Source organism: Amblyomma maculatum, chromosome 10, assembly GCF_055883805.1.
Source record: "Amblyomma maculatum isolate TAMU_Amacu chromosome 10, ASM5588380v1, whole genome shotgun sequence".
NCBI lineage: Eukaryota > Metazoa > Arthropoda > Arachnida > Ixodida > Ixodidae > Amblyomma > Amblyomma maculatum.
The window spans coordinates 146633443-146647151 of NC_139353.1; the positions used below are offsets into that span (position 1 = coordinate 146633443).

General features: G+C 46.4%; 1 protein-coding gene across 4 annotated transcripts in view; it reads right to left on the reverse strand.

The window, feature by feature from the left end:
- Positions 1 to 13709, reverse strand: part of LOC146177673 (uncharacterized) — a 126661-nt gene that overhangs the window by 71258 nt on the left and 41694 nt on the right. For all 4 annotated transcript variants that reach the window (XR_014701062.1, XR_014701061.1, XM_084580532.1 and 1 more), the window contains exon 2: positions 10105 to 10253. Coding sequence is in view for 2 of the 4 variants with exons in the window: in XM_084580532.1 (XP_084436658.1) it covers positions 10105 to 10253 (149 nt within the window). In the remaining 2 variants the exon portion in view is untranslated. The remainder of the gene's footprint in view (positions 1 to 10104; positions 10254 to 13709) is intronic.

Here is a 13709-nt window from a genome sequence, read left to right on the forward strand (position 1 = left end):
CCCACAACTTTAACCCCACGGTCTTCCCACCGTACTGCACCACTTACAACGCTATCGCACCCATTCTCTACCGTTACCTATGGGAATGCCCGCATCCCGTCCGCGTTCCTCTCATCCGAAACCCCAACCCCTTCTCCAGGGAGGCTGCTCTTCTGGCCACGCCATCCGCCGATCAGCTACAACTGGTAGAGCGGGCTAAGCTGGAAGGAACGCCCAGAGGGATCCTGAATGAAGGGGCCCTCTTGGGAGTGCATGACTTATTTTCCCTTTAAAAAAAGCATTTCCTCCTCCTCCTCCTCCTCCTCCTCATCTTCCAGTAGATCTTGTCCGCATACCATTACCTTGCTACTCGCTTGGTGTGTAGTCCCTCAGTATGTGCTGCATTATCTAGTGCGCATTTATTAGCGCACAGTGAGCCTAGCATTAAGATTTTAGCGAAGACAACCAAATTTGCTGTACCTTGTTAACTCGTTACTTCACAAGACAGGGTTACAAATCAGTCCCTACCATGTCATTTGCGAGCTACCGACCACCTTCCGGAGCCATATTTTGCTCACAGTGCGACTTAAACGCACAACGTATTCAGATATGTGGCGTTATTTTAAACGCACAAGGTGGCCCCGGATTTTAAAGCTATAGCATTAAGTCTCCTTTTACGAAAACTCCGGTGTCGACGGCCAGAGGCTGTCTGCCAGCAGTGGAGTTGGGAGTGAAAAATAACAAGTATAGCGCTGGCAGGCAGCCAGTGGCAGCTGACGTGGCCGGTCATTGACTGGAGGTAGGGTTGCCTGACGTTACATTTGGCAGGAGCTGCCAACGTCTTCCTCTATTATTTTATGGGAGGGTGACATCACAATCAGCATGCCAAAAATCTTGCATTCACATTACCACTATAGGCCACGCAGGCACGTTCATACGGCGTAGCTAACGCCGGTCTTCATATGGGGGCTAGTAGCGTACGCTGTCGCGTCATATTCCCCTAAACACTGAACTTATTTGTCCCCTAACTTTTTTCAGCAAAGATCCTTTAAGGCTAGCGCTTTAAAACTCTCCATGGGTGTTGTCACTGAAACATCCCAGATCTACCTCTGAGAGGTGTTTTTTTTTCTTTTTTTTTTGCAGATGTCATACATATCCCTATTGAAAATTTTGTGCGTGATTCAATGCGCAAAGTCAGTGCCTGGTTATCAACGCGCACAGAATAGGCATTTGTGCACTCGCACACTACGTGGATTTGCACACTCGTATAATGCGCGTACTTGTGCATTCGCATAGTACGCGGAATCGCGCACTCGGGCACTACAAGTGCGAACTCTGCTTGGTTATCGACCCGCGTACTACAGCGACTTACTCACTTATATATTCCAAGGAGTAAGCAGACCAGGAAGGTACTAGACAGCAGTCTGATCTTGCAGAAAAAGAGACATCGTGGCATCGAAACATCAGCATGGCATTGATGATACTTTGCGTTTCTCCAAGGCGCCTACATCACTCCTTATGTTTGTGCTGCCCCTGACACTCCCGGTGTCTGCTAGCGCGTCGAGGAAAGCGATCGTCGTGCCCTTGTTAAGGTGCCGGTTTTCTTCGGTGAAGTTCGGCACCAGCACCTAAGCTTTTATTCCCCAGAAACTGTCGATGCTGCTTGCAATGCGCCGAGACCACATTCTAAGAGCAACTGGTTGTTTTCTTCGACGACGTCTTCGGAGGTTTTGATGTTTTCGCTATCCACGCAGATTGCAAAACTTGTTCGAGGAGGCATGTTCAATTCTTCATCGAGGATGTTTAGAGCGACAGGATGCGTCGAAGTCATCGCTGTAGGTATGACGTTGTTTGTCGAAATCTTGATGAGCTTTGATCAAAGTCGTAAGCTTGATGAGCTTATATCGAAGGTCGATGATCACTCGTTGTTCACTGAGAAAATCTTTTGGCGATCAGATCTGTAGAGCCACGAAGCTCGTAGGATAAGTACGACATTCATTGTAACTCTTGCGATGCATCTCAAGGAAGGCGTAGTAAGTTTACCACCAGCTGTGAAGATTAGCCGGCCATTTCAAGTGGTCCCCATTTTCTAGAGCTGGGCGGTGAACGCTCCACTGAGGACAGAATGGGAGTCGCTGTGAGCTGGAATACGTGCGGCGCAGCAGCCTAACGCTCGAGAGAAAACCTTCAAACTGGCGTCGCACATCACAAAGCGGCATAGTGTGTGTGACACATACATAATACCTATAACTGCAGGGGCAGCTTAATCGCGGTTAGCGAACACAACTTCGGTTATCATGAATTGGGATTGGCCGATATTAAATTGCACATACGGCTCTTCGAACGTCATCCGTTTTTAGTTTTTCCGCCCCGCATGTTCGATCCTTGTTCTCACAATTTCGCCTAATTTTCCGCGCTTCTGTGGTCAAACTTCGTTCGTTTACATGTATCCGGACTATTTGCATGAATTTGTCTGCGCTCGTACAGCAATGTTCCAAACCCTTAAAGGCGCAAACACTGGGGTATAACAGGTTGCAGTGGTTACAGCTGGAATCGCCACGCACAATAATGCGCGGTTCACGCAACGGGAGCCTTGCGCTGCTAACATCTAATTGCCAAAATGCGCGTCATCACGACGAACCACTTGTTTTTGGTGCGTCACCCAATGGCGCGCCAACAACCCGGTTTTTTAGATAACAATACTGAACGGCCACGCCGGAGTGGCGGTTGACCGGGCATGTATATATTGGAGGCTATATATACATGCCTCCTATATATACATATAGGCATCCGGTGCTGCGACCGCGGCGAACGTGTCTACATTCACAATGCGATGCTGCTGCATGGATGGGATAATTACGCTGCTGCTGCGCTGGCGTTTCGTGCTCTCAGGTTGTATAAAACTGGCGTCCGGCGGCAGTATTGACGCTGCCTATTTTATCTGTGGCTCTTTAATCATGATTTTCGATTTTTTTTTAAGCGCAATGCAACGAGAAACGTAGTACCATACCGCTGGCCGAGACTGCCTTGCCGTTGCACGTATTCGCGGCATTGAATTTCCCTTCGTCGCTTGATGCTTGCGACTCATAGCCATAAGCACTGATGTGATTCCGTGGGTTAACGCTTTCTTCAACTCCAGAGGTGCTCATCGTGTCTGGTGAAATGACTCCAGTCATGACCACTAGGTTCCAAACAACTAGCTGTGCGGGATCATACTTCGATTGACTGCGAAAAGCTAGCGGTCGGACGAGGGAGTTATGACGTCAAACTCTCCGCCTCACGTCTTCCGGGCCGGCGGGGGCGGCTTGGCGCGCTCTCTCTGAGCGCACAAAACAAAATCATGAGCTGCAAAATATTCAAGCTGATTTTATCATTCAATAAAATCGGCATACCAAGAGTTTATTTTCATCATGTTCTCCAAATTTTCAAAATTTTCTTCAGTATCCCTTCAAGATGATCACAATATTGTTACTAGAGGTATTCGCTGGTCGTGCTCAAGAGAATGATGAAGTGCGACAGATTGTCAAAAGGCGACGCTGACGGTGAAATAATCTGAGCTGCCATAACGGCAGAGGTACGGACTGCTATCGCCTGTGGATCTTCCCCGTAACATCTCTTGGTGGAGGTGAATCTATTCAATCCTCTGTGACAAGCTGGATCTCCGCAGAGGCCGCCACGTCAGTATACCACCACCACAATGTCTACAGACGTCGCTCGCTCAACGTCCGCTGCACCTGCTGTCGTCATGGCCAAAACCCCGTGAACCCGGAACTTTCTGCAGGACCGACGATGTTGATGTAGACGAATGGCTGGTCTATACGACCGCGTGAGCAAGCACAACAGGTGAGATCCCACACTTATGCTGGCGAATATCATCTTCTACTTGACTGGGACCGCGCGTGTCTGGTTGGAAACTCATCAAAGTGGCTTGACATAATGGGATGTCTGCAAGCAGAAGCTCCCCGATCAGTTCGGAAAGCATATTGGCCGCCAACTGGCCGCCAAGAAAGAGCTCGCCTCTCACGCCCAGATGTCCACAGATCAATATCTCACTTACTTCCAGGACGTCCTGTCTCTGTGCTGCAAAAATGACCAAACCATATCTGAGGCGGATATAGTCGGCCACATACTGAAAAGAATTACCGACGATGCTTTCGACCTGCTATTGTGCTAAGATTGTTCTACCGGGGACTCTGCGCAGCAGGTGCGCCGATGGTGCGCCGATGTTGCGACCTTGTGAAACAGAAGAGCATTTCTCACCGTTTCGACAGGCTGCCGAACACAGCTGCTAGCTCCTCCTGTGTGGAACTTCCTACTCCTCAGCCACCTCCCAACGACACTACTTTGACCTGAATCATCCGCCAAAAACTTCAGAACTTCCCTTCCAATGATTGCTGCTGCCTCCTCCAACGCCGGCTTCTCACCTGATATCGGTTCCAAGATCTGAATTAATGGTGTACCCCTGACAATTTTCCCATCTGCCTAACTGTTCACACGTTGGCCATATCTTCCGTCACTACCGCAGCAATTGGTACACGCCATCTTGTCAGTTCACCTGCTTCGACCACCGCGGAGACTATACCCCTCAGTATTCCTCATCCCGCCCCGACTAGTCCCGTGTTTACCCTGGTGCAGCTGTTCGTGTTGCCAACCGTTCGTCATCCCTTGCGTTCTCCTCTTCCTCGCCGCAGCTGTTCATCGTCTTTTCCCTTCTACTTACCGGAAAACTAGCCAATGCAGATCCTGGAGGTGAAGCTGCATTTCTGACCCGGACCGAAAAACCTCTGCTGACCTCTGCACTACACAATAACTGTATCGTTTTCCTTGTGGATGGAGTTTCAGTTTCAGCACTTATTAGTACCGGCGCCCAACTGTCCGCTCTCCGCTCCGTATTTCGCCATTGCCTCAAGAAAGTCCGTATGCCAGCCGTCTCGTCCACAGTTCGCGTCGCCAATGGCAGCCCTGCTTCTGTGGTCGGCATGTGTATGGCGCGAGTAGTTACCATTGCGGGCCACCATAGTTCACCGTCCTACAAGAATGCCCCCCGGTGTTATTGTTGTGAATGACTTTTTAATAGACCCCTTTACCCTCATTAACTGCTCTACCGGCCTACATTGCTTGGACCTTCCGCTCTGCTCTGAAGACCCCGCCTGCTCACTCCGCCTTTGTTCAGCATAGTTCTGATGCCATCCTCCTGAAGCTGTCGTTTACATCCCTATGTCGCTATTTCTACCCATCCCAGACGGTGACTATCTCGCGTGTCCCGTTACTTTTCCTCATCTAATTGTACATATCTTGCAGAGCCGTACCACTCTTTCTGTCTTTAACTTCAGCTTGTTAACTCAAGTTTTGCCCAAAAGAATTTCACTTGCTGCGCTGTACCCCCGCTGACCGATTGTGCCATTTCAGCTCTGACTACGGATCATCCAGCTGCCGTCCCTGCAGCCAGTCGCTCGTCCTCCACATCGCGTCCTGATCCTGTTAACAGTATGATTGCAGCTGATCTCTAACCTACATTCGCCGCAGAGTTACACAAGCTTTTGCTCCCATATAGTGACCTTTTTGACTTCGATATCCGCCATTGGGTAAAACTACAGTTGTCACCTACTGCATTGACACCGACGATGCTAGTCCTATTTACAGGCGGTTCTATCGTGTTTCGCTTGCCGAGCGATGAGTCATTGAAATGGAGGTCGACAAGATGTTGGCGAATGATATAAGCGAGCCTTCCAGTAGCCCATGGGCATCCCCTGTTGTGTTGGGCAAGAAGGAAGATAACAGTTGGCGATTTTGCGTTGACTACCGCCATTTGAGTAAGATAACCAAAAAGGATGCCTATCGTTTTCCGCGTATCGACGACGCGCTTGATAATTTGCACGGAGCCAGCTACTTTTTACCTATCAACCTTCGTTCCGGCTACTGGTAGATCTCTGTCGACGAAAGAGACTGTGAAAAAGCAGCGTTTATCACCCCTGACGGCCTATACCAATTTAAAGTCATGCCTTTTGCCCTTTGCAATGCCCCAGCAACCTTCCAACGCATGATGGACTATTTGCTCCGAGGCTTCAAGTGGACCACTTGCTTGTGTTACCTTAACGTTGTAATTGTTTTCTCATCTAAATTTAACAGCCACCTCCATCCCCTTTCTACAATTTTTTTGCGTTTTTTTGCCGAGCCGGACTTACACTAAACTCCAAGAAGTGCAGCTTTGGTCACCGAGAAATTAAAGTCCTTGGTCACGCAGGAACGCAGGAAAAAGCTGCGCTCTAAAAAGCCAAGTGCCGCAACAGAAATACTCTGGCAAGCTGCATGGATACGCTCTGGCAGATGAGGATTGAATTTCCTGGCCGCCCTCTATCCTTCATCGAATATTTGCCCGAGTCCTGCTTATCTAGCGGGCAGTGGTTCCACGGCGCGGAATAGATAATACCACGGCATTCGTTGTTTGTTTTCGTCGTCGCGTCCCCCCCACAGGTTTGCAGCATTTTTCTCGATTTAGTATCTGTTCATTTTTGTCGTTGGAACACGTTTGCCAATATTTCTGCAGGCGGGAAAAATCCTAGAAACACTTATTTAAATGTTTGAGCCCCCTGCATTGGACTGCTTTTGATAGTCAAGTGCCCTGCTGAGAGACGAAAGCCGTATCGCATGCGCGTAATGACATTTGGGCGCTCAAGGTACGACTAAGGAGGATTGTCGATGTCCGGCGGAAACCGGCTGCAAAAACCTCACATTATCAGCGAAACGTGTTCGGGAAAACGTGCACCACCACTAAGGCTTCCACTAATCCGAAAAGACGTTTTCTATCAGTCACTCGGGGTTTGAAAAAAAATAAAAGATAAAAAAGACCATATCTGGGTCGCGATTAGTTTTAAATCAACGGTCCCCATAAAGAAAGCTTCGGTGATCGCTATATCAACGCACTGCGCAATAGCCATAGCCTAAGGTATGTTTCTTTAACTGCCACTTTCACGCGGCTGTGCATTGCACGCCATCGTCATCAACTTAAATAGGTGCACAGTGGATCGAAAACACACTGCTATCGCACTGCCCTCTTAAGATCATTAAGGGGTCTAAAAAGCTTATGCTGCGGCACCAGTGCTGTCCCCAGACACCGATTTGACCGATCCTTGCCCGAAGAATCAAGCTGAAACTCTAGTCAGGAATCGAAAGCAATGAGTAAATGACGTGCAAGCTGTAGCACACATATTTCGCAATTGGCCAAATAAATTAAATCCGCTGGAGTTTTTGCTTACATGTTTGATGGCATTCAACGACCCCGAGACCGGAGACCCAGCCGATAAGGTGAATGAAGAGGAAATTATCCAGGACTACATTCCGCTATCACCACGTATCCATTGGACGAAGTTTGAGCGTCATCCTTTTTTCATTTATGCAACACGAAAATGAAAAGGGTGGTAACGTGATCACGGTAAGCCTGCGCCGTGCTAATACTCGGATGGTGCTCACAGGCCTATGACTGTAAACTCTAGAGGTGCGAGTGAGACTACGAGAGTGACGGGCAGTAGAGATGAACTGTGCTTTTTACCGTGCAGGGTGATAGATTTATCCCCGCAGGATTTACTGCTCCAAATCAATAGGGAAATCATTGATCCCCCTTTCGGCAGTTCAGGAGACAGGGTTATTTTAGCCATGGATCTGAAGGGGACCTTTAAAAATGTTAAACACAGTAAAATTATCAAAAATTTAAACGCCACCAATTGTGGCAAGAAAACATTTAGCTACATAAAAAACTTCTTAGAAAATCAGAAATCTTATATCAGATTGAGCAATGAATAATTCGGACCCATCGATATGGGAATCTGAGGAACGCCTTAAGGAGCTGTTCTCTCTCCGCTGCTCTTTAACGTTGCCCTCATAGGCCTCCCGGAGAGGCTCAACGCTGTGGATGGCGTGCGCCACGCCATCTATGCGGACGACATTGCCACCTGGTCGTCCCGAGGCAACCTCGGGCAGATGGAGGAGACCCTCCAAGAGGCCGCCTCGGTAGTAAAAAACTACGCTCGGAATTGTGGCCTAGAGTGCGCTCCGAATAATTCAGAACTTTTGCATATTGCAAAGCATAAATACCCAAGATAATGCATACACATTTACGTAAACGGCAATCCGGTACCAGAGGTGAAGACACTTCAAGTATTTGGATTACAAATTGATAAACGGAGTAACAACGCCACAGCCCTAAAAAAATTAAAGTCCACCTGCGAACAAATTAGTAGAATGATTGGGAGGATATACGGCAAGCCCGGTGGACTTCTTAAAAAGAAACCGTACGCCTGGTTCAGGCGTTCATCGTTAGTCGTGTGGTGTACGTGGCGCCCTACCTCAAGCTGAGGAAGAGCGACCGTGGGACGCTGGACGCGATGATTCGGGCGGCGGTTAAAAAGGCTTTAGGACTCCCGACCAGCGCGTCTGCGGAGCGACTGCTCATACTTGGGATCCATAATACAATAGGGAGCTGAGTGAGGCCCACAGAACAAGCCAAATTGCTCGGCTGTCGGTGACCAGCACCAGCAGGCAAGTCATTCGACACCTCAACCTCGGGCTTCTCCCCACCACAGAAAACAGAGTGGACATCCCGGAAGTGTGGAAAAATACCTTGACGGTTAAGCCGCTCCTCAAAAACATGAATTGGGATTATAATCAGGGGACGCATGATGCCAGGGCAAAATTTATACAAAATAGATGTGGCAGTAAGACAGACACATATTACGTGGATGCAGCGGGTCCCACTGAGGATGGCATCTGCACTATTGCTGTTGTGCACGAAGGAAAGCAGGTGAAGGTGCTTTCAGTAAAAACTAACTAAGCGCTAACGTTGGAGGAAGTGGTGATTGCACTGGCCGCCACTTACTGCGACGCAGCCTACATATGTCGGACTCTCAACAGGCCTGCCAAAAATACGTGCGGGGTAGGATAGCGCCACTGGCCCGCAAAATATTATTGGCACATACGAAAAATTCAGATTTGGCTACTAGTAAAATGTAGGTTATATGGGTGCCCGGTCACTAGGGCGTGGATGGGAACGAGACCACTCACGCGGCTGCCCGAGCGTTTTTCCCCCAGGGTTCCACTTAATCCTCCGGTTTTACTGATGCAACCCTATCAATCCCGCGCATAACTTATAGGGACATTACAATTTTTTTACGCCTGTGCGAGAGGGCACTCCCGGGACCCGCCAAAAGTCTCCACAGATCTGAGGAGTGCCACCTTAGACGGCTCCAAACCGGGCCTTTTCTGAATCCCGCCATACTAAAACACGCGGACCCGATATGCACTGGTAGGTGCAAATTCTGCGGGCCGTATGCTGACCTATATATATTACACAGTGTAGGCCTGTCAGCAAAATACAAAAATAAAAGCTATAAAAAAGCCAACTAGCCGGGAGGGCTGGGAGGCGGCCCTGTCGAGCTCGGACCTGGAGGCCCAGGCTGTCCTGGTCCAGAGAGCTCGGGCAGCGGCGGCGGCCAATGGCGTCCCGGCATAGGGTCTGCCACTCAGCTCCACAACCATACGCACTTTCCTTCTCAAATCATTTCATTATAAATAAATGTTTTCTCCACCTCCTTTAAGCGGTGATCTTTTTTAAGCTGTCACCCTGACTAAGTCGTTCACTGAAAGTTCTGCATTGTCACTTCGGTTTTCAGGACTGATCGACACTTTCACGCAGTCAAAGACTTATGACCTTATGCAAGATTGCGAGCCTCTTGCAGCGGTGAATTCAAACGTGTCCCACACTTGGCACCAGCGTGATCAAAATGTGATCTATTACTGTAACATGAAATAAAATTCTCCACATGTCTCAAGACCTTCGACTTTACAAACAAGGATTAAGTTGCAGGTGAGATTCTAAACCGCGATTCTGGCTGCGAGCCAGGTACTCTACAGAAAACCTTACACAAGGAGCGCTTTTCTGACTTGCCACAAGCAAGCTTTTTCTATCTCGTATTTTCCGAAAAGAGGTGTTATCTTGCGCCAGTGTGGCGATGAGTAAGTGCGCCACAGGCCCACCGGCCGGTATCGCCACGTATTTATTTGACGGAGTTGAAATGTTCCCCCTTTAATTCGTGTGAATAGATAGAAAACAATGTTTCATCCAGTACTCACCACTTAGAGGCATTTATATAGTCCATTACTAACTGATAAGGGCGAGAGCTCTTGACAATTTCGAGCGTAATACATTCCGAATGAATTCCCATAAAATCTAGTTTATTGCTTTCCAAGAGATATTTGACAGTATTGTCCACCTCTAGAAGCTGCAAAATAATTTGTGAAAGCTCGTATTACCGTAAATATCGCAAATTATTTTTCTATTGCTAAAAAGCATTAATAAAAGCTGCAGTGCATGGTGAAATGATATCTTGTATTAGAAAATCGGAGCACTGTTGAGCATTTTCCCAGCCCCATATCTTCCTTTCAAGGAGATTCACACCCACTAGGTTCTGATAGATGTCGAGGATGCCGTACTTGTGTATACAACCTGTAATCAGTCGCAATTACTCTCCTAAAAGCCTCTGCGAAAAAATATGGGTAACCATTTTAGTACTCAGTGATGCAAAAATGAAGAGCAGCTTTACCGTAATTACATTTTTGTTGCATTATCAGGAGACAACTGATAATTAAAAGCTACTTTATATGCATTTACTGCTTATCAATATTTTCTCACATTACCATCACTGCACTAGCTAGCATTGAATTTTTTCGAAGTTTTTTAACGTAATAAACGCCTAACTTTATCAGCTTCGCGTAGAGTGGTTCCCGAGTATTGTGGGCGTATTTTCCTCTTCTGGAAGCACCTCTAACCTTGGAACGTTTTGTCACACACTTAAGTTCCACCTTTAAAGCTAGACATACTAATTATACACAAATGAAGCCCCCTTTTCGAATCCATGTTCATGTTCATGCGCTTGGATAATACCTCAACTGCTTTTTTCACACATCCACTGTACCGCTTGGTGTCAAAGGCCATTCGACATAGATTTTGAGCATCACTTTAACCAAGACGTTCAAACTACACTGCATGGCCTAAAGTTGTGTAAAACAGGATCCAAGGGTCTCGGATTTGAGTCTAGTCTCATCTTGCCATTTTCCAAAGGTGTGCTAGCAGTCTATACTCCCTCCGTGCTTGCAATCCATGTTACCTGCTAATTCCTACATATCAGAGGTATATGTTCTTGATTTTTCGCTCACGACACCGATTACAACATCCACGCCGAATCGTAAGCCGAACGATGGAATTAACTCTCCCACGATAGTATTGCGCATACTTCTCGCGAGTCCAATCGCTCTAGTCACAGAGAGCAAGTCACAAACCCATCATTTTGCCCCTCACCTGCTCTACCCCTTCCCTCTCTATGCATATAGGATTCGTGTCTCCGTTTATAGATTCATCTATCTGCTAACATTTGCAGGTGCGTTTGGCTCCGCTACAGTCCTGCACGGCTGTTAAGTTCGTGGTCAAAGTCAAACTGAAAGTATTTTGTTCAGACATATACCTACGGCAGCAAGCACTCAGAAGGCAACATAAAGGCTAAAAATGCCTGACTGAGTGTCGACCCCCTCCCTTCACACACGCATACACATCACTTTACAGCAGTGCAGTAATAGACAGCGCGGGAACGTTTCGGCACTTTTCCCCAGTACCATTACAACAAAGTAATACATTTGGACAGACAGCGAAACCAACTATTAATAACGCGAGACATACACAGCTATAATATCATTATATATAAAATACAAGAAAATAGACATTGATCATCTAAACACATTAAAAAAGAGCCTATGTCGAACGTGTTACTTGCCACTTTGAAGAAAAGACAGCATACAAACGCTCCAAGTTTTGTGCCCAGAAGCACTGCATTTGCGTTTTTTTAATCCTTACGTAACATACTTTCTCTAATGATATGCATAGGTTGGTTATCATTATTCAGAAAGTCAGAAATATGGTGCGGTAATTTTTGTGCGCTTGTACGGATCCTATCGTTGTTATGAGTGGTATGTCTTAGGTTATGTAGATTGTGTTTATTTACACAGCTTTCTAAGCATCGTCATGAATTGTGTTTTATTTGAGAATATATAACTATTGCAAACTTGTTAGAGAATATATATGTGTTAGTCAAGATTCTGTGCTTTTGAAATGATGGAGCTGTATATGCTGTGTGGAACCTTTTTCTATTTTGCGCAAAATGGTTTTTAAAGGTGAACGCCTTGAATGGATAATTCTGTCGTAGACAAAGCGTATCCTGCTTTTGCGGCGTTCTGATTGGCCGAGGCGGGATGCGTCCCTGTCATCTACAATGCTACACTTGAACGCGCGCCAAGGAACGCCACCCGACAGGAGCGAAGGTGTACTGTCCAAAATCACACTTGCCGGAGAAAGTGTGATAGATACTGCGCCTTTCCTTTCCTGTAAACCAATTATAATCATATGTAGCACTGCTACGAATGCCGACAAGAGGCTAACAATTGGAGGCAAATTATAGGAGAGGAAGGGTAGGCTTTTAGAGAACCTCTAACTTTAAGGCGATAGCCTTTAATGGCTCATACTGTCGTGGACAAAATGTGTCCCGCTTTTGCGGCGGCTGTCGCGTGGAGTTCCTTGGCAGGAGTTCAAATGTGGGATTGCAGATGGTAGGAACGCTAGGCAAGATGAGACTTCTGAAGGAAAGGCTCACACAAAAGGTCACACTTTCTCCGAGAAGTGTGCGTTTGGATGGTACGCCATCGCTCGTGTCACGTGGCGTTCCTTGGCGCGCGTTCGCGTGGGATTGCAGATGGCAGGAATGATCGACAAGATGAGGCTCTCAGGCTTTCGCCTTTGAATACTGTAGTCGCTAGTCTCTCGTAATTTCTTTTGCTTGTCGTAACAAAAGCACGTTCTCTAAATTTGTTTTGGTGGTCGTACCCTAAACAAGAAGATAATGGTGATATATTTGCTTCTTCATCCTTTTATTTGTAAGTGACATACATTGATCGTGAGATGTGCGTCTTTATATTTGCAACATCTGCAGATCAGTTTAGGTACCCCTGAAAAATTACACCTCGGAACTTGTGGGATTAAACATGCTCAATCGCTCATTGTCAGAATGATTAGAGATACTGAACATAATAAAATTTGATTTGTTCGTGCTAAGAGCACATTTATTATCATTGAGCCGCATGTAAAGTTTGTTTAGCCTGCTATTTGCTCGTGTTTCTATATTTACTATCTGCTCCTAAATATCTTAGTATCATCAGAATACAGAATAATGTCTGGTATTTGTGTGATAAATAATATATTTAATAAAAACAAGAAACAATAATATACCTAGTACTGAGCTTGGGGCTTTCATAGAGATTACATCAATATCGGATCGCGCTTAATTTACAATTGTATACTCACCTGTTTACCAAATAGCTCTTAACCCTCTCATGCATGAATGAAACACATGTGATAAAAAAGTTTACTCGCAAAAAATAACGCTCTAGACTACAAATTTCTCTGAAACGTTTATTTGAAATATTCACCAACCACCTTTTTATATTCTCATTGTCTAAAAAAAGGAATTACACCTTCCAGTACTTCAAGCATCAAAGTTCGTGGGCTTATACACCGACGGAAAAGAATGAGTGTTTTAAAAGCATCATGCTCGCAAAATTTGAAGCTGATGCATAAAATCACTAAAAAACATCTACATACCATTAGCATTAAATACATTTGATCCCTCTAGACT